The 22,146-nt window shown below is 36.3% G+C and overlaps 1 protein-coding gene across 1 annotated transcript in view; it reads right to left on the bottom strand.

Moving 5' to 3' along the window:
* Positions 1-507: 507 nt before the first annotated feature.
* Positions 508-22,146, bottom strand: part of CADPS2 (calcium dependent secretion activator 2) — a 277,978-nt gene continuing 256,339 nt past the window's right edge. Inside the window, exons 29-30 of the mRNA XM_085299698.1 lie at positions 5,519-5,623; positions 508-1,468 (exon numbers count right to left, since the gene is read on the bottom strand). Of these exons, the coding sequence (XP_085155824.1) occupies positions 1,298-1,468; positions 5,519-5,623 (276 nt within the window). The 3' untranslated portion in view covers positions 508-1,297. The remainder of the gene's footprint in view (positions 1,469-5,518; positions 5,624-22,146) is intronic.

Below are 22,146 nucleotides of genomic sequence, written 5' to 3'. Positions count from 1 at the left end.
TCTGCCCTATGCGYCCCGGGCTGTTGTGCAGGGCTCAGCAGCATCCATCTCCTGCCCCGGCACTTCTTGAAACTTGCCTTTTGCCACAGCAGAGAGACCATCCAAGACCCTGATGGGGATGTGGTGGCTCTTCTGCTCCCTTCCAGCTGCCTTTTGGGCTCCCTGCCTCATCACCCCTTGCACTCTCCACACTGCAAGTCACCATGGCTCCAGCCCGCTCAGCCCTGGCAGGGGCGGTTTGCTCTGCTTGCACCTGCCAAGGCTCCCCTCCGTGCCCGCTCCGCTCCTGCGCTGGGGGCTCTCCGTGCTGGCTGGAGCTGGCTCCCTTCCAGGGGCACCTACTGCCTCGAGGGCAGCAGATCTCAGGCTTGGACCCAGCATAGGAGAAACTCYGTAAACTTGGCAAACAGAAACTATGATTTTTCCAAAATAAACACTTCCCCTGAGGAATCCAGACAACAGTTCAAACAATCTGAAATATTCAAAACATCTTTTAATTTTAGGATTCTATACAAACTTTGATAGATACAGAAGTCACGACAAAATGTGTTCTTATTGCCTGAAATCTTTCACAGAAATAGAAACATTGACAGCAAGCTTACTGACACCCAACATGATGAGATATCTTTAAACTTGCAAAATGAAAGCTGTGGAACAGGAGACACAACAACACTCCTAAGTAGTTTGTATGTGTTTGACTGTCCTCGAAGTCCTACTATTTATATACTGACCTTAAAATACAAAGAACCAAGATCAAAGGTTTTAATGTAATGTAATATAATAATGAAAAAATAAGCACATAAAAAAGTAAACAAAGTGTAATCCTGAAAATACACTATTTTTTTACYTAGAGTACTGACTTATTCCAAGAATGATTTCCTGTATAGGTGTGTTTTAAATGAGACACACATTTTGTTTTTTTGCACAGGACATCAATATTTGATGGAGATACAAGAACAAATGACATCAAACAGAAGGGGAAGAAACCTAATCACAACTGGAATGCAAACTCCATGCGAGTGTTCTCACAGCCTTAAGCAAAGCTATATATTAAAATATGCTACRGCCAAAAAGTCCTTGGCACTTTTCCTCTGATAACTCTGATTTCTCTGATTTCCTCTTTCTTCTTCTTCTTCTTCTTTTTCTTTTTTTTTTTTAATGGAGCAAATTGCATTTCCGCACCTATCATAAGGCAAAACTATAAATGCAACAAGGACAAAAAATTACCCCCCTCAATCCAAAATAATCTTCACCCTCAAACCACCCTCCAGAACTCCAAATATCTAGTGAAATAATATCATCCTTCTTCTTCATCACTGTCTTTCATAGTAATGCCCTGAAGTCCTCCTGCATCTGTGACTGAGACTGTAGCTTCCTCTACTGTCAGCCGACTGTGAACAGTATCATAGGTTTTACTGTTCAGTGTTCCCTCCAGTACACCTTGCAGTCTGAAGTCGCGGTAGGTTTTCTGTGGCAAAATCAAAGCATTTTGAATTAGAGTCAATAAGTCATAGTTTTCCACTACAGAGTTGCCACTTTTAGCATGCCAGCAGAACAGCTTCATTCTTCTCTCAGTTATGAAACTAGCAKCTGGAATTTGCTAAAGATTTTGGAGTCTTAGCTCCTGGGCTGCATGAAATTCCTAGAAATTTATTTAAAAAAAAAATCTGCTTGAACTCCGTAAAAAGTGTAGACTCAAAGTGACTTTTTAATTTGGAAATGCAGCAATCAGTGACCACGTTTCAGGCTTCACATAAAATAAATACAATTATGATTAATTATTGACGTGCACAGAAAAAAATAGCTCATGAGCTTAGACAGATGTGGTGATAAACAACTTTGCTTGTGTACTACAGCCCAAGATTGCAAGTGTATTATTTTTTTTCCTTTCCAGTGACTGCTCACTATCTTTTGTTTCCTGAGATTTGAGAGAAAAAAAAAAAAAGTTTTTCTCATGAGTCAGCTCCTCCCTGGATACACCAGTTCCCTAAAGATGTTTTCTACATTTTGGTCCAACAATGATGCAGCTTCTGCTAATGTCAATAATGTTGAAAAGATTATTATTTCATGGGCACAGGTCATAACATTTTTCAGGTAGAATTTTACAAAATATGTATCGAGGTAAGCAGTGCCACCTTGTTTCACTCTAAGAATGCAAAGAAGAGAGTGCACAAGCCATGCTTKGATGGACATTCCTTTAACAGGTTCCATTTCGCACACTTCTGTAACTACATGCACATTTCTCAATTACTTACTTTCGTGTAATTTAKTCAATAAGAAACCAAGAAAGATTTTTTGTTTAACTGTATATTGAAACATTAATTTGGCTACAGGTACTTCTGTCATTTCACAGAAAATATTCTTTCCTCAAAACATTTTTTTTGCATTTACTTTTACATATGTAAATTAAATGTTGAAAAATAAATTCAGTTTTAGATTGTGATCTGTATTCTATGATGTAATAGTTTCTATTGTGACTACTTCAGCTCTGTGTAAATATGAATTTACACTCTAAGTTATCTCCTACATTCTAAGTCATCCCCACTCTCCTTTTTTTTTTTTTTTTGTTTTTCCACTTGACATGGTTTTGTTTCCTTTATATGCAACCTTTCTATGACCCAGTGGATACTATTTTTTTTGACTTTGCATCAAGAAAGAATTCTGAGTGAAATTGTATTATTCACTGATGATGTGTTCAAGTRGGCAAATGGAAAATCATCCTTATTCTCCTTATTCTTATTTTTTTAAGTCATGAAATATTTGAAATAACCTTTCCTTCATTTAGCTTAAAAAGCTGAAGAAGGACAATATGACTTATCTCATTTCTTATTTTCTGTATGCTGTTTATATGAGTTCTCAGTGTTTACGGAAGAGACTATAGGAAAAAGGAAATGGAAAATAATTAAGGGCTATCAGACCCATTGCCCTGAAGAAGGAGACTGTGCACAACACTTAGAAAAAGAAAAGAAAAAGAAGAGTTGATCTTGATTTACTCAATTCTTCAGAGAACTGCAAAAGACACCTCTCAAAAATGGGTAATATTCCACTGGGAGAATTTTTTCTGCCACTATCTATGGTGATTATTTAAACACTGTCTGAATCATTGAAACTGAGATTTATTGACTTTTATGGGTCAGCTTCAGAGTCAATGGATGCAGCTTATGTTTTGCTCATACACTTGTGTGAGCACCCTATCCGGTCTTTTTCAAGTGTCACCATTACATTCTTTTTTTTATATAACTGTGTATTCAATTTCCTTTCATGCTGTTAACAGGTCCTACAGCAATTTCTTTCAGATTTACATTGTATTTCTCCCATTCTCGGTCCAGCACTCTTGGGTTCAGCCATTGCTCTTCYCTTGACACACTTTTGCAGGATAATAATGTTCACTTCCAAGCTTAAATTCTCATTTCTCCCTAACTTTCCTCTTAGCCTTTGATCTTTTTTTTTCAGTCATGTCTCTCTGCATGTGTCTCAGACATCTAATGATTCCTTTATGCCACCATCCCTGAATCTCAGCTTCAAGCAGAAAAAGCAATGGTTTCTTCTTCTGGTCTTTCTTTAAAATGCTTTTGTTTGTACACACATGAAAGAATCATCTATTTTTCACTCAATCCTTAGCCTTTAAAAATTACCTCCTATTTCTTTTTCAGAATATTTCCAAAATGCTCCATACCTTCCTCTCAAATACCGTAACTCATAGCATATCAAAAAGAGGTGATGGGTAACACACCCTCCCAGACTTCCCAAAGGCAAGTGCAGAARCATCTCCTTTCTCTCCGTAGTCTTGAGGAGTGGTGTCTTCCCATGAACTCTTCTCCAGCTAGGCTGCTGCAGTGAAAACTTCTTATGATATTCTTCTTCAACCACTGCTTCTTTATTTCTCAGACACCTGGGAGTTACTGTTTTACTGGTTCTGCCTTCTGCACCAGCCAGAGCACAGGTATTTAAGGTTTTCTGTCTTTCAAACATTGACTAGAAACTCTGACTAACACCATCTTCTTCAATTTTCTGCGTTCATAAAAGGTWCTATGTAGTAACTTGTAAACACACTTAGACTGAAAATGCAAATGCATACTAAACCTTGTGTATCGGCACAAAAAATGCTGCCAGTATAGCTGGTGTAGTCCCATCACCACTGGGAGTGTGCTTCTTTTAAACAAAGCTAATCATTGCGCCAATCTGCAGAATTAACGTTGGCAGTCTGCCGGTTCACTGGACTTTGCAATTCCTTTTTTGTAAGTCTTTAATCTTTAGGGTGATATTTACCTGGAATAAGTTAGTCTGTCCATTCTTAGCTCTCACTGGGCACGCTTTTTGGGCCCTATAACATCTATGTCCCCAGAGGAAGAAAACTACCTTCACTTGAGAGGAGCTTTAAATCTTGCACAAGAGCCATTCATTTCAACCACAAACAGCAAACTGCTTTTGCCATCTTGGCACAAAATAAAATGAAGAGCCAAATCCTGTTCCCAAAGAAATGAGTTGTTACAGTTGAAAATAGCAAAGCTAAGCCTGGATAGCTTAGAGAGCCTTGATAACACGATTATTATGACTGTTCCTACAACTCTCTCTCCTCCTCTCTCTCTTCCCCCCGGCTCCTCCTTTCTTTAAGCAGTAGATGCTGAAAGTTCCAGTTGTAATCCTGTGCCCTCAAGTGAAAATTCTTCTCATTTTACAGTCTCACCCGAATTTCATGAAAAATACTTTAGAGGCAATAGGGTTATCATTGGCATCAGGTCCTTATTGCACCTTTACACACATAACAAGAATGTTCAGAGCTAAACAACACAGAACTAAAAGGAAAAATTTTGAAATGGCTCCCGATCTCTTGCATAAGGGTATTAACTAATCTCTAAAAAAGAGTTAAGAAATAAACTTTCCTTCATGGTAGATTAAATCATAATTGCCTATTGCAAGATGTTTTGCACTTTCCTTAGAAAGACTTGACAGTGGCCGGTGTAAATGACTGAAGACCAGWCTGGAGGGCTGATATCCTTATTCGTATTGACACTGATCCCAGTGTATGAAAGATTCTATACAATATATTGCATATTGTTTTCTAATTGAACCTAGTGATYGTATGAACATAGAAAAGAGAAAAGATACCTTCTACTTTTGGAGAAGTGCAGAAGAAAGCAGAAAGAATGTTATTGTGATTATTAAGCTAAATCAAAATTCAAGAATATGACAAACAATAATTTCTTAGAAATAATGTATGGCATTGCTGTACAGCTAGCAGTAATCTGTTTAAGCACCTTGGAATAATTTGAGTTTCAATACTTTTTCTCATGTAACTTTGTCACTGATGCCAAGGATGAACAATGTATGATAACTACCATTGTACAACAATTAACATTAGAAGTTTTAATCTTTTTTCCCCTCAAATTTGCAACAAATATGTAAAAAAAAAATCTAACCAAGTCAGTAATTTTATTTCACATTTTCACACCCATGTTAATACTTCATTACTTTTCTCTCTTTACTATGCAATCTATCTCAAATATGTTTTGTTTACCTTTACTATCTTGATGAGAGTCTTCAGCTGGTAGATGTGAAGCTGAAGGTCTAATCTATCAGCCAACCACATGCATATGACTTTCATGGAACTGCTATACCATTGCTGAAAAGAAGGATTAAAAAAAAATCACAAACAGCCGCCCTGCAGTATTCATTTAACAGATTTGGTAATGAGAGGTAATGAAACACTTTGAAATGATCACAGATCAGCACTTGAAGTCAACAATGATATATTTTCTTGTTAAAAGAATTGCATGGGTCACTAGGAAATCAAATAACTTGACCTAGACTGTTCTTTACATGAATTAGCAACTGCTATTTTTTCTTTCAGTTATAACATTTTCATGTAAAATAGTGTTATGCACTTTGCTATCTGTCAGTAAGACTGGATATTAAATACATTTAACATGAAAGAATTGACAGCTAAAATAGTAGGGGAAAAATCAGGTAGGTATCTTTAGAAAAATTTTGCAATACCTAGACTTTCCAAACCAAACAGAAAAACAACATCAAACAAAATAAGGAACCTATCATACTTTTTTTCTTCTAGATCATATTTTTTTATTAAGGCAAAATGCCAAAATTTTCCCCAAACTGTATTTAAGCAAGATTYTATTTTATGTTAATTACTGATTATAATTACAGCCTACCTTATTTTCTTTTTGTGTTTTAGGTACGTGCATGTTTTTACCCAAAGCTTTACAAATCTACCTGGTAGGAATAAGCTCTCTGCTGTTGGTGCCCACGTTCCCATAAGCCCAGATCCAAATAGCTGCTATAATAGTTCTTGAACATTAACTGTATTAAAAGGATTTTGCAAAAAATAGTTGTAGCACTACTCCTCCCTCCCCCATAAAATAGTAACCACATGCCACTTAGTCAAACTATAGAAAGGAAGTTTTTTTTTTCTTTTTTTTCTTTTTCATTTTTAGCAGTAAGAGATTAAGAGAGTTTGTGTCTTAGCTCTGTTTCTAGTCTGTTCCCCCACAGGGAAGAGGCTTAAATTCTTTTCTAATGTAATTTCCTGTGGCTTTACAAAATACGTTGATACGCAAAGAGAAGAAACATTGTGCATATTTTAAAATACAGCATGTTATACAATGTATACACTATGAAGTAATTCAAAGGAAGGCTACTATATGCCTCATTAGCAATCTCTATATTAACGAGTAAAATWAAATATATATTGAAGTAATGAAGACAAATTACTAGTTACTGGATATAACTACAGATAAAATCAGAATGCTGTAATTGAAATATAAGTTTTCTAGAACAAACTTTGCATACACACAGAAAATACAATTAAATACTTTTTCCTTATGGCAAACTAAATCTCGTATCATTGTAACTCTTATTTGTAAGAGATATTTGAAATAAGATTTTTATATAATATTGACTTCTCTTTATAGAGATTCTCTAGTCTAATATTTTTACCATGTTAAAATATATCTGAAGTATAAATCACTGTAAAAAAAATTGTTGCACATTTTATTAAAGCTATTCCTATTAATTTATTATTTTACAGAAGTGAACAAATACATCACAAAAATGCAGATGGCTATATTTTTTCATAAAACTAACTCTATTTGTTAATAAAATGTGTAACGGATCTTATATCCATAAAATAGTTTTACATCATTGAACAACATTTTACAGGATTTACACTATCACACCCATTACATGCATGCTAGTTTTATATRCAATTATATAAAAGTACAAGTACTTATAAAATATCTTTAATGTGAAAGWGTTGTTAGCAAGTTGCAGCTGTAAGCTCTATATGACAGCTGTTGTATGTATACAGACATATACAAAAATAAAATATATAAGATTATTTACTTGGTGAATATTATTAATCTAATAATCATTAAAAATCATATACAAAATATTTTACCCAGAATATATTTTGCTATTTGCAATAAGATGAGCCAAATTACTATAGTATCACTTAGACTCTATGATTTTTAATCTTTAACATAATTAAGATAAAGAGTATGCTTTTTTTTAGAGGAATTTTCTCAAATCTCATAATCTTCCATTAAAAAAAAAATCAACAATAAATCTATAATGCATTTGTTATCTGTCAAACAACTGGAAGAAATCAGAAGGGGCTCAAACTTGCTCACAAGAACAAACTACAAATACGATTGAAAATTCTGTGACTGATCACCTTATGCAACATTATGGAATGGTGCAAAGGATTACTGAGTCCTATTTTTCCAGCATGTGTCTTAAAAAATAAGAAAATGAAAATGGATGCAGTTCTAATTAGGCACTCCATGTGTATGTGGGGTATACTTAACTGCACAGAGAACAAAGCTAAGAAACTGAAGTAAAGAGAATTAATTTTCCTTCTTCACTTTGTGAATGAAAACAACTTAAGATTTCTTGCCTATTTTTAATATGCTAACCTTTTGATAAAAATATGTAATTCAGTGATCATAAAATGATACAATGTACTTCTGTATTAAAATACATTACTCAGAAAAATATACGGTATTATATTTAAAAAATCCATGTTTTGAAGAATTATCACAGTATTTTTAATTAAAATATGACATTAAGTATATTTTTAGAGTCTTCCCAGAGGCACCTGTGGACAGAATTCGTGTTCACTATTGGCCTTACACCTACCAGTTCTGAGCACTTAAAAGGACTGATTTTGCATAACCATAAATCTTCTGGACTATATAAGGTAAATGTAAATTTAAAGGTAAATATTTCCCTATTACTTTTTTTTGGAGTCTGTTAAAATGCACAGTACTGCAAATGCCTCTTAGAGGTGGAATCCATGTCACACATTTTGACCATCAAGAGCATGTTACAGAGGGAGAGATGCATCTACTGTGACATACAGAAATCTATTGCAAACTCACAAGCTTCAGCAATTAGATAATGGCCCTTAGATTTCAAAGTTTGTAACTGATTAAAAAAAAATCCTTCTAACTGTTTTATATAAAAATCACTTTTCCTCTTCTATCAATAGCACTGGAAGGACAATACGACTCTTGCAGATGTCAATGACAAGGCATTAGCAGCTTATTCTTTGTTGTCCTCTATGCCAGAATAAAGCAGTGAGTGTATATTATTTTTTTTCACATCAGCACATAACAGCAGCCAACCACTTTAACAAAAATATGTTTGCCTCCCTGTCCCCCCTTCTCTTATTCATAGCTCATCCAGCTCCTGTAAGGGCATGCATTACTCACTTCATTTTCCTGAGATACCTCTTTTAAAGTAAAAAAATAAGAGAAAAGGAAAGGCCAGGGTTGACTCTGTGAGACCCCTGTATTTATTCACACTTATTGTGCATGACTGTAGACTGGTAAATCATATTAGCAGCCCGTCTCCCCATCAAGCTGCTACTTGCTTTCCAGCCCTGGGAAGGTTCAACAAATCAACAGGAGCACGGAAAACAGAACATCAGTCTAATCTAGTGTTTAAGGTGAAGTTTTCAAACCCAATCTGAGAAGATCTTTAGAGCAAGCAACAAGCTGAAGGGCTCAGAAGGTGGTATTGACAATGAAAGAGTGCTGAAATATTGAGAAGCGCAGCACTTGTGCATTTTTAATAACAAGAGGGTCAACAAGGACACAGCTCCCTCAGTGCCAATAGTTGCCACACCAGGGCTATAAACGCTCTCAGTTCATCAGATTTCTTAAACAGTTCATCAGCTTTCTTAAACACCCTAAACCCCCTCAGTGGACCTTTAGTCTTAAATTAACAAACCAAAGCAGTGAAAGAGGGTGCAGCTTGAATGGCTGGCATTGATCCCCACCGGGGCTCGGCGGCTACAGGCGCTGAAAAACTCGCTCCTTTGTCGGGAGGAATCGACAAACCTCCTCGCCTAAAGAGTCCAGCTGAGGCGGGCTGGAGGCACGCAGCTGTAAAGGGCTCCCCTCGCCCCGCTCCCGGCGCTCACAAAGCGCCGAGCGTGAGCTCTTTGTCAGGCTCCAGACTCTGCAATTTTCTAACAAGGATTAAAGTTGTTTCTCGGCAGGGCCAGTGAAAAGCGATTTAGCAACATACCGGGCTTTCTTCATGCAAGTTAAAGAGAAGTAGTTAAGGAATTCCATTATTCTGCTGACCGGTGGAAATACGAAACAAATATATTAAATATTCACCATCATTTTTTTGTGTGTGTGTGTGTGGGGGGAATCTATAACGTTTGGAGAATGAGTCAATTAAATATAACACTTACCATCTGAAAGCAAGCACTTCAGATTTATTTTTGAAGTTTTATAAAAAGGTGCAGCTGTTTGCCACCTGGTAGGGGGGCTCAATACATACTAACATACAATGCTTTAGTCCTCCTAGGCCTGATTTGCCTACATCTGATTCACAAGAACCCATAGAGTTTCTATATCTTCACCCCTCTTGGTAAATGGGCAGTGTCAAAATGCTTTTTCTGCTGAATATGGCAGGAAGAACAGCTTTTCTAGGAAACACATTTTTTTCTTCCTACTGAAACCTGTCCTTCACTATTGCTTGGGAACTGAGTTGCTCAAGCAACATAGGATGTTTTTACTTGTCCAACTCTACTCTTACTACAAGGAACAATACCAAACAGAATTCCTCTCACTTAAAAGACTGTACATCAAAGGCCACAAAAGCTAAAATGCTAAATATCTTGAGCATGCTAAAGATTAAGTGTCAAAATGTCTAATATGTATTAAGAGACAATCCTATAATATTGTTCCAAAATTTAGATAGCAATCATTAGTAGCATGCCAAGGAACAACTGGAACATTTCAAAAGCAAAGTTAAATAATGAAAGAATAAATAAGTTATTCYTTACAAATGCAAATATCAAAAGTTAGAAAGAAAAGTTTCATAATTTATTTCCCTCTTTGCAAAATAGGAGCAGTTATACTGATTTCCTTTATTGATCATGAATGATAATTAGGGAACCAAGTGTCACTCATAGAGCCTTTAAAATACTTGGAGGTTCAGGAGTTATAGCTACATTTTTGAGTGTAGACAAAATTGAGAATATCAACAGATCCTGAGCATCTGGAGATTGTAAACTTTTCTGTAGGATGGAAATGCTTGATAAATCTTAAAAAAAAAAAAAACAAAAAAAAAAAAAAAAAAAAAAAGGTGCTGATGAAGGATTTCTCAACCTGCAGGCCATCAGCAATTTTGTATCACATCAAAGGATGGTCTGCAAAAATGACTAAGTCTTTTAAAATATGCACGGAAATATCAAAATAAAAAATCAAGGAAGAAGAAGTAATAAACATTCAGAAATCTTTACATTTTTTTGCAGAGACAAACCTTTAACAGTTGAGGAAACTGTAATTAGATATAGGTAGCAAATTTCATGTATCAGCATCTAGTACTCTCTTCCTACCCTATCAATACTGATTTCCCGAATACGTCACTTATTAACTGGTGAAAATAGCCATTTCTTCTGCTGGAGACACACCAGAACGTGTCCGGCAGTGACGCAGTGCCCTCCCAGAACTCCCGTCTGCATCCTCAYTCCCCGGGGAGGGACCAAATTCTTTCCTAAGCGACTTTTCTTTTCTGGGTTGCACYGTGGGAGACCTGGCCGCATCTGAGAGACACTTTGATTTGCTCTTCCAGGTAGGGTAACTGTTTCAGTGACCAGGAAAATGAAGGAGGAGAAGTTGGGGAAACCTCAGAGCAGAAGARGCTCTTGTGCAAGAACTTTCCCTTCTCGCTGTCAGCTCCACACCATTTCCTGGTGAGAGCCGCTGCCCTCCTGCGACAGATCACCTCTCCCTACAACAATGTGGGCTCTCATCACACACAGGCTAATGTTGTTGCAACTCAATACGTTTAGCTAGGTTTGACCTACACGTTTGCTTCTTGTATAGTTACTACATCACTAATATTACTTGTATTATTATTTTCAACACACAAAATACAAGCAATACAAATATTAAAATTGAAATGATGTTTTAACGGACGTTAGCTGTCATCCAACAACAACATAGTTTCTAGTATGAACATTTTACATGCATTTAAAGAGCCTGACATATTATTAACTGTGTGGCTATGGATTTYGCTGGGAGACATTCCACAATTCATTGCTGTACTGTCTTTCAGTTCACTGTGTAACCCCCTGCACTCCCAGTCTTAAACTTCATGGGTGATTTAATGGGAACATTGCTGGAAATAAAATATTTGACTTTGCTGATTGAATTAAGCAAGYTTAAAATATTTTCTTAATGGAAATGGTCCAAAATGAAAATACACACTGTCATCAGTTCTTCTTTTTATATGAATTATAGTAGTAAATGTGGAAAAAAGTARTAGAAATGTAATAAAATATTTTAATTCATGATTCAGTTAATTCAATTTTCAGAAAGCTTTTTTTTTTTCTTTTTCAGCCTGACACACCAGTAGGTTAATCCTACAACTGTTAATGGCATAAATTACTTCCCATATCAAAGAACATGCAGATTTTGTTTTGCAGTAAGTAAGGTTTAAAGATAAGTGATACTGTTTCACTAAGACAAGATTTTATAATCACAGATACTTTGCTGATTTGATTTCTGCTCTCTGATACTTTTGGGAATCAAAACTGATATCAAGGTGCATAAATCAGAGAGAYGAAAAAAGGAAGTTTTATATATACTTTGGAGACATCAGCTCTGGAAGGTTTGGGGGCTGATTTTTTTTCGKTTTTTTTAATGTTCAAAAATTTGAAAGAGAATAATTTTGATTTAGGGTGCCACCGTGATGTCACTGAAACATACTTTAATTCCTCTTGCAATTGTCTTTTTTTATCTTGGAATTTCACCAAAAAAAGATGAAAGAAATGAAAACTAAACTAAGCACGAGTGAAAGATCCATGGAATTAGCTTTGCAAGRACCGTGGGATTAGTGGGCAGTACAAACAAGGGACACCTTTTCTCTACACTGAAAATTGTACGTTTAAARCTTTTGACCTGGAAAATGCAAATGGTTAAATCAGTATGAAATGTAACATGAATAAACTCTATTTACCCATGCTCCCCTCTGTCTCCTCACTTCTTTCCCTCAGTTTCACCCAAGTTYTTCTTCAAAAGTCCCCCATTACTACAGCTCTCATTCCTGCTTGCGCCCCTTGTTCCCTCACAAACTCCCCCTTTGCTCAGAGCCCCCGACCCGTCTCTTCCCCTGTCTGTGTATTACGTGTCTAATACGCTGCACCGCTCTGCAGAGAATATACCTGCAATACGTCTCCTACCTTTGCTTCTTCTGTGTGGCTGAAATGCTTAACCAAGCTTTGAACTTTAGAAAAAAATATRTGCAAAAAATTTCACAGCCTGAATTATATCTATGTGTAACAGGAATGGAGAAGGGAGCAAGATGCTGCCGACTATGGTATGCTTCAGCACTCACTCTTCCAGGAAAAGGGGATYAGGACAAAGATTTCTTTAGCTTGGCACATCAAGATTACAAACAATTCCTCATGTATTTTTTTTTTAAGTTGTATCGGGTTTATTAATTTGCCTTTTGCATCTTTGCATAGCTGAGGAAGAACGGTTTTCTTCCTTCCACTGGAAGTCTTCTTTTGTTTTCTCTCTGCCTTTGGTGTACCATTACTCAAACAAACCTCTCAGGGAGCTCAAAAATATTTTGTTTTTCTTAAGAATGACTTCCTGATGAAACCAACACTTTAGTCTCTAGCAAGTCTCTTCCCTGCCTATTTGAATGAGGGATTCCCACTGTCACTCTAACACCCAAAGCAATCAGGAGAAAATGGAAAATAGCTCAAACCCTGACAGAAAGCCCTTGTTCAGCAGGACTCATGACAACAGGCAAGTGAACAGTTGTTGAATGAGATATTTCAGTGATACAAGGAGACAAATTAGGCAGGCTAATTTTCAGAAATCAGTAATGAACAGCAAAGGGAGAACAGGGTACATTTAAAAGCACATTAAGCATCTTTGAAACTCCTTAGAAAAAAAGGATATTGTTCTGAAATAACARAGAACATCTAGCATATCTGAAAAACCTATCTTTTAACAATTTTTCATGCTTTAAAATAGGTTTATAATTAGAAGCTGGCTAGTTGCTATGGAACTACTGCCAATTCACAAATAAATACACACTTTTCATRCAAACTATACTGTACCTCTCTCTCYCCACATTGCATAYTAGATTGCTAAAYATTAATTTACAATATTTATGCTACTTTATAATCRCAATGTTTGTGACCTCCATTTTATTTCTGGCTTCTTCACATATGGTAGGTGCACTGGGAAGCTGGAAGTTTGTAAAATTAGACATGCTTAACTTCCTTCCATATCTGGACATCTGTAATGTTGCTGTTCTGATTTTAAATACTAGGTACTAACATAATGCTCATGACCGTGAGAGACTAACAGCACAAACATTTCCCTACTCCACTCTGGAAAAGAAATGCATCTGTGAACAGTACTTTCATAGGTTATTCTAGTGCTAAAACTCTCTGGAGCAAACACTGTTGGTCTTGCTATACTGTGTGTTGTGTTGCGATTTTGGTATATCTGCAAACATTCTCCAAGGCACAGARTGGGGAACATCACTTGAGTGACCCTGAAATGAAAGCCAGCTTGGATCCTCAAAATAAACAAATGAACATAATGTGCAATGACCAAGTTGCTATTTGTTGTAGCACTAGCCTCTTACTATCACAAGCACTATTTTTACAGACCCTCCAAATGTGCCTAGCTGTACACGTGCTGAGGAGTCTTCTCCGCCACTTAAGGATAAGCGCATGCACAGAGCTGGCAAGATTAAAAGTCCAGATTCACTTTGCCTGTAAGGCATGTAACTGAGGCACCAAAGTCTGCTTTTGCCCAGCCATCCTGGGTTCCCTGACGAAGCCCTGGAGCGAGCTCTCAGCAAAGTAAAAATTCAGGGAAGTGCAGGGTCCTCCTCTGGGCTGTCTCTCTTGCAAGGTAAGTATACTCCTAATCTCAGCACCAAGCACCAAAAGCGAGGGGAACCGAACCTGGGCCAAAGACTGTGATGTAGCTTTTAGGTACCCACTCACTTTCATAGCTCTTGTCCTGGAGCTCGCTATTTAGCCTCCCAGCTCCATGTGGAATGAAGTCAAATATATATTTTAATTGGACTCTGTAGCATGTTACCGGTTCCTCTGTGTGAATATTTACACGCAGCTTATTTCTTTCTACCTCAGCAACCTTGCCCCATCACCTGTTTACATTATTGCAGTGGCAATATATGAGAGGGCTGGATGCAGCTGTGGCGTTGATAGGGAGCTGCACGGCGGTGAGGCCATTCCTCTCCCACGCGGCATCGACTGGGCACCACGCTGAGCAGCGCAAACGCCCAGCGCAGGGCCAGCCTCCTCCCTCCCCCTCTTTTCTTCTCCCCTCCCTTTCCTCTCTGGAGAAAGTGCCCTTGGATTAGGCAGGTGCTTCCTGTGCTCCTTTCCATCTCTGACCCTACTGCACATGTGCACTCTTCTAGATATGCAGATTTTTTTCTCTTTTCTTTTTCTTTTCTTTTCTTTTCTTTTTTTTTCTTTTTTTTTTTTGAGATGAGTTTTCTATTCATTATTTGGACTGTTAGTCTGGTACATCACAAACACTTTGAGTATAGTGCAACATGGAGGATAGTAAATGCTGTGTAAAATATGGAAATATAGGACAAAACATCTGAAAATATTTAAAGGAAATAATATATATATATGTCAACATTTTTGCACATTTAAATCTAAGTTAAAGCTTTGATTCTACTTGCTGGAACAGGCTGAGGCTATAAGCAGGTGTTTCCACTGGCGACTCCCTAACTTTGTCAGTGCTTTTAGAGCACTTTGCAGATTCCCCACATGGCACTATTTTGATCTACAGCATAGCAACCTGTTTCTGTTACTCCAAACTAATTATATCATAAAACTTGATTATTCTTACAGTTTCTAGCATTTTTTTCCTTGTAACATGGTCAACAATGTTGTTGTGTCCATACTTGTGAATATTTACACAGTTTTGCTAGATTTTGCTTTTTAAGCTGAGCTTGACTGAAATGAAATCCAAGTTAAAACATCAAGCCTTCAAGGTAAGGTTTCAGAAACCACAAGGCTCCCCTGCTGTTTATACATGTGTGAATTACAGCAGTACATCAGGAAATCAATATTCCCTAGATGGTGCTTGCGCCTGGCACTTCATGGTGAACAAACATTAGATAAGACAATATAAATGGTACAATCCCTATTGATTTTTCTTGACTGCGTAGAATGTGAAAGCTGCAGCCACAGTTAACACTTACTGACAGACTCATCTAAAGTTTCGGGGCTATTTTATATTTTTATAGCTGTCCATGCTCAATTGATTCCATTAAGTTGCAAGACACATTTCAAGCCATCCAGATAAAAAAAATGCAGTGCCTGGAATGAGCCGCTGCTACTTTGTGCCTAGCAGGATAAAAAGGTTAAAGGGCTAAATTGTGCCTGGATGTTGGAAGGAGTTCTCTTTTATTTGATAAAATTTGTTATTGTTTTTAGTGAATGGGTACTGTGAGTGATGGATAGATGCATTTAACAAAGTTAAATAAATGAACAAATAGCATAGATCAGAAATAGCCATTTCTGGGAAACTGTACTGGAAGTTCCAAATATTATTAAACCCCTGTNAAAAAAAAAAAAAAAAAAAAAAAAAAAAAAACAAGCAAAAATCTCCAAGTCTCACTCCTCTGTATGTTAAATGTCTCTCAGAAAAAATATGGTATTGGCTTAAAAATCTTGAGTTTGGAGTTCTTTTCAATTCATCTTCCTATTTTTTTCTCAGGATTTACCTTTCAAATTTTTTTAATAGTAATTCTATTTTTTTTAAAAAAGATGAGGTTTTCATACAATTCTGGAAAATTAGGCAGTAAGACTATGTAAGAATTTTGAGTATCAGGATATGATATTTAGCATTTTAAAAAAGATTTTTCTTTTTCCTTTTGTATCCAAAGAGCCCCAACATCTCTATTAGCAAGATATCAGAATACCTATTTCATATATTCTCATTCTCCTGCTCGGAAAGTTTAAATAATATGATTACACTCATGTGAAAAAGAGGGCAGACATCCATTCCCTGAACACAAAAGCCAGATTGGACTATGGGACATGGAATGACTTAGAGAAAAACATCTTTATATGTTTCAGGCAGTATGATACCTGACAAGATGGAAAATCAGAAATTAAAAATGGCATTAAATGAAGAAGAGGGGAAACTTTAGGAACATATCAATACTAGGCATTGTGTTAAGGTTTCCTCTAGAGAAAACACTCTCAGCTCTGCTGTAAAAAAGCTTACAAAGTGCTGAATATTCTGAAGCAGCAAACTCCGAAGCACATGCTTAGCTTTAAGTGTGTTGTGGTCCTATTGATTTCAACAGTAGTGAGCTTTGCTGGATTGATAGCAGCATAATCAGCACCTTCAAGAGTGGGCACTCCTTTTCTCAGTATATTTCAGGGAAAAAAATCAAAGCAAACTTGTATACTTTACGAAATCAGACAGGAATTACATTCTTCAATTTTCAAATGCACTGTTTTTTTAATACAGATTTCTATCTCAAAAAATGACATGAATCTATTCAAAAAACATAGGACTATTTCAGTGAACTATGAAGAGCAAACTTACAAGAAGTTGCTTGCATCTCATCCTTCGAATATAAGAAATATATAATTCACTTTCACACCCCACATTTGGCGACCATGCCTCTAGATCTTTTTTAGAAAATTTATCTTTTACTAAAAAAGCCGTACAAATTGTTTAAAATGACAAGAATTTCTCCAGATCAAGACAAAGCTTCAAACTGGTTCTCCTATGAAGAGCTTTCTGTTTTCCGTATAAAAATATTAGACATAGTTAAAGGTGAGTTAAGACTTTGGCGAAAATCTAAAGAGCATCGGTAAATCTGAGCACTGCTCAGCTTTTCAATTGCTTTTCTACTTCTCAGTTCTTTTAAATGGTTTTCTATGGCAGGAACATTTTTCTTAATTAGTCACAGCTAATTAGTGTTCTGGCATAGACAAGTAATCAGAAATGTCAGAGCTGCAAGGCTACATCTCCCTAATCCTTTGATAATAATTTAGCCTCCTGGGAGGGCCTCAAGCTGCGGTAAGTAGTGGCTGACAATAAGGCAAAATTAGGTGGGCAGCAGACCATTAGGATAGAAAAATAAAAAGCACTACCAAATCCTGCTGAGCACCATCAGGCAACTAACTACACTGCCAGATGAGGTGCCTGTTTAAGCCTGTGTTGTTAATTAGCTGATTCTACCAGACCTGCCACATATGTCCAGGTGCATCATGCAAAGATGTGTGTTTCTGGATTTGCGCCAAAGGACAATTTTGCACTGTGATCAAATTTCAAGAATCTGAGAAAGAAGCCCACATTTTTCTTGAAGATTATTCCAAGTTATCAACAAAATACGAAGATCAACAAGCTACAATCCATTTTTTTTTTTTGTTGAGTCGCTTTTAAGTAATTAGGCAYGGTCCTCTCATGTTTCTAAGTTTAATACAAACACTGCTTTTGATTCAAATGTGGCCTTTAACCAATTCTACCCAGCCTGAACTTGCTGAAGTTGCCTTGGCATACAATTTGGATCAAAAAAACAGACTTTCTGTCAAATCACACACTTGCAAATGATTACCTAACAATGAAAGTGAAGATTACTTATAAAATTAACATGGCAGGCAGCAATTTAGGAATGATAAAAATTTTAAACCATGATTGAAGTTTCTTAGTAAAACATTGCTAAATACTAAATGCTACAACAATGTTGCTTTTGAGGTAGACATGGAGAGCACAGACGGTTGGTACTACAGAAAACTTGTATTTAAAATATCTGTTGCTTTAGTTGTGTAACACTAGATGAATATTAACTTATTTGCCAAGGAGAAGCACTTGCACATTTTTAATGCAATTTTTGTAAAAGGTCAGAAATCCTATATAAATGCACGTGCCTGAATGTAGCATTAGCAAAAGAATGTATTAGTAGACATGGTGACAAAAATAAACAGAAATTAATCAAATGAGTACTTCATATACGCATTTAAGCACGCAATGAGCTACATGACATAGTAATCTTTGGAGAATAATTATTACCTCCCAAGCCCTTAAATGTATCACTGAACTTATATCATCCATCCCTTTCTATTAATGGAAAAAGAAAATAATGATTGTGATATGGGAACACTATCGGCATTTAATTTGCATTAGAGACAAAATGCAAGCCTTCTTTTTGAGAGAAAAAAAATCAAGTCTGGGTCATGACAGGCCAGTAGAGTTAATGGCTTATATCTGAATTTCTGAAATATAAAAGATAAAAGCAGCTACGGAAATCTGGAGTGCTTAAACATTTATACTGCTCATAAAGATGCTCAGTCCTTCTGCAGTCGGAAGAAGTTGTATGAGTGCCTTACCATTAACATCTACTAGACAGCTTGTTGACGCTCTACCCTGACTGAGGCCGCAGCCCCGAGGACACTCACATACAGGAACCTTCCCTGGAAGTCAACAGGACTAGTCATACGRCACGAGTTAAGCACGCACATAAGAGATGGGGGGATCAGGGCCAAAGTCAACATCTGCTAACAGGTGCCACCTTGTACAGGAGAACGAGGTGACCCGTATGCCACCGCTGACCTTTTCAGGATGATCGCTTTAGAGTGATTACATACCACTCTAAGAAGTACATCACATATTTATGGTAAACTTATGYACAGTTTCCCAGAAATTAAAGCCTTAAAATAAGCTGGAAAACATCTAAATTATCTCAATGGTCAGTCATTGATGAGCTGAAACTGTTGTCATAAGTAGTTCTTTATTTCTTAGAGTGGTAATCAATTATTTGCATTAAAAAATCTCATTATATATATAGCGTTAATGAAATTAGAATCATATGTCTGTTGACACTCTAAGTTTTTCACAACAGACTGGCACAAATGTAACCTACATGATAATGCTCTTCATGACAAATAAACTAAGCATATTTTTTGAAATATTTTTTTTTCTGTGTTCAGACAAATATATCTATACTTTGGGTGCAATTAACAATTACAAGTCACTATCAAAGTGACTCTTAACAAGTTTAYATCACTACAGAAGGTAAGAACTGGATCAACCTATATGTTTTACACAAAAGAACTTCTTTTTTTGGGTGGGCTTGTTAGCAAAAWCAATTTTTATTTTAAAGTAGGTAGCTTCTAATTTATAAGTCTCATGCCATTTCAAATGTTCAGCCCATCTTAAAAATTCAGGTAGAAATATGAATCTAAGTCCAATTAGTGATGATACCCTGTTTACAGACACAACACTGCTTTTACTGAAGCCAATGGTAACCCCCCATTGATTTTGATAGTATAGAATTAGACCCTATGGGAATTTTATATTTGGATATTATTTTCATCTGTTAAGCTTGTGAATAGCTACATAGAGCCATTCTTCAATAGGCTGTACAAATGTTCCTGTATTATTCATCAAGCAGATCCAAGCAGGTGAGTCTTATTCTATTTAGTGATATTTTAGACTTATTCCAGATTTGTATAGTTCCATTTAAATATTTCTTTTTCCCGATTACCAGGTGCCACTCTTACAGCCTCCTCTGAAGATAAGCATTTTTCAAAGTACAATTTTGTTCCTAAAAAGCTTTATTATACATTATTTAAAATCACTTCCTGGTATAAATGATTACATTTAAAATAACGTTTCACTGTATGATGCTTTGAATCACAATTAAACATTTTTTTTGTTAAACAAATACAAGACTTCCTGTATTCACGATTTACTTGTTAAGACACTGCATCTGCCTGAGTCATTGTAGTATTAACGCTAGAAAGAGTTTCCTTTATTTGGGTTTATTAGAGACAGAAACTTGTCCCATTGTAACTTCAGTGTTTTAGATTACTTCAGTGCAAATCTGAATGGATCACATGGATCACTGAACTAAACGTTCGGGAATTGTGAATGAAGAGTTGACATTTAACCTGGAGACACTACAGTCCACCTATATGTACCACACACCGCAACACCTTTTCAGTGCTCTTTAAGTCTGCAGTGAAAAAACCAAAAGCCTCAGCTACAATTCCCTGCAGAATGAGAGCAGGAGAGATGAAAAGATAGCAAAAACATCCAAAGTTCCTGCAATAAGAAGGAATTTGATAGGTAAAATTCCTATTTGACCCCAAAGAAGGACCATTCCCTACACCACAAAGGAAGGCAAAAAGTCCTAAGGGTCTTTGAAAACTGACTAAGGGAAAAAACTCTCTGGGATTCCAAATCTGGTGATTAAGTTTGAGAGCAAGAACAAGGCACAGCAGCTGGACACCCGGGCGATGCTGATGCTACCAGGTGCACCAGCTCCTATTGCCCTGCATGCTGTCTACACCTCTTTCAGTGGAGCTGAAGAATGAAATGCACCCTCATACCACGTTATTCAGAGGAAAGAAAAGGAAAAATATAACCACCTTGTTCTGACGCATGATCAGTAGAGGCACTAAAGCATAGGTTTTAAGTGGTTTAAAAGTAGTGCAAAAAACCCCTCGGGAGTCTGGTCCGCTTTCAAAGCCCTTTCAGTGTATCTCACACATAAGGATGCATATCATAACTTAAATTCAATTTTCCTGAATTTTCCTATTTTGTCTAGCATAGCAATGCCTTTTCCAGGCTTATCAAGCATGACCATAGAGAAGTGTAGATTTTTTCACTTTCCCTGATTTGAGAAGACTGTTCTAAAACATCTCAGCTAGTTAGAAATTTAGAAATTTTCCAGCATCTAGCCTCAATCTATTTGTGTCCCATTTTCAGCCATTTTTACTTATAGTAATACTGTTGTTTAATTTAAATAATCTTCTTTTATATGTACATTGCTTCATTGGACAGATATCCCATTTTCTTCGTCATGGTAGCAGTTGTTTATACATAGCAATCTTGAATCACATCAATGAAGTTTATGCACAACTAGTTTGCAAGCAGACGTTTTTGGATTAAAATAGCATTTAAGGCCTGATTTTGTCTTTACTGATATCTGTCAATTCCAGAATTTTCTAGTTTATTGCTTATTCTGAATTAAGTGTTTCCATGGTTGAAGTACATGCATGCACTTTTCTTATTCCTCTTGGCTGATGATTTCTCATTTGATAAATACTATGTATTTTAAGGAGAAAATAGCAATGATCTGCAGCTCTAGCCAGTCAAATAGTCTGAAATATATTTATATAAAACTTAAACTTTTTTAATTCTTTCTATTAAAATATAGCTTGATAGAATTTAATTTATGAGCAGTACATAGTTTTTGCTGAATTACTACTTTAAAAACACCTTCCAAAAATCATGAGTGAAACCTTGCTCAATACATTGTTCTAGAGCTGAGGTAACCTCAGGAAAGGTGAGTTTACACAGTGAGACTTCTTTGTTTCCAATTTCTGGGCACTATCAGTTTACATATTTGTTACTGTTTTTGCCTGATTCTGTTTAACTGCTTATTATCTCCTAATATGATGCTATGCAGAAATGAGATACCACCATGTACAAAGATACAAAAAAAAGATATTTGTTTTCGCAGAATACTTATCATGCTTCAATAACCATGTATACTTTTTTTTCTCCCTTACATGACCTCATACGAATGAATAAAAGGGGATAGTTATGGTTTTGTGTCTCAAAGGCA

This window comes from Rhea americana, unplaced genomic scaffold (assembly GCF_003343005.1).
Source record: "Rhea americana isolate MKP2758 unplaced genomic scaffold, rheAme1 scaffold_152, whole genome shotgun sequence".
In the NCBI taxonomy this organism is placed as follows: domain Eukaryota; kingdom Metazoa; phylum Chordata; class Aves; order Rheiformes; family Rheidae; genus Rhea; species Rhea americana.
Note: the sequence above shows the minus strand (reverse complement) of the source record. Positions and strands in the feature narration are given on the sequence as shown.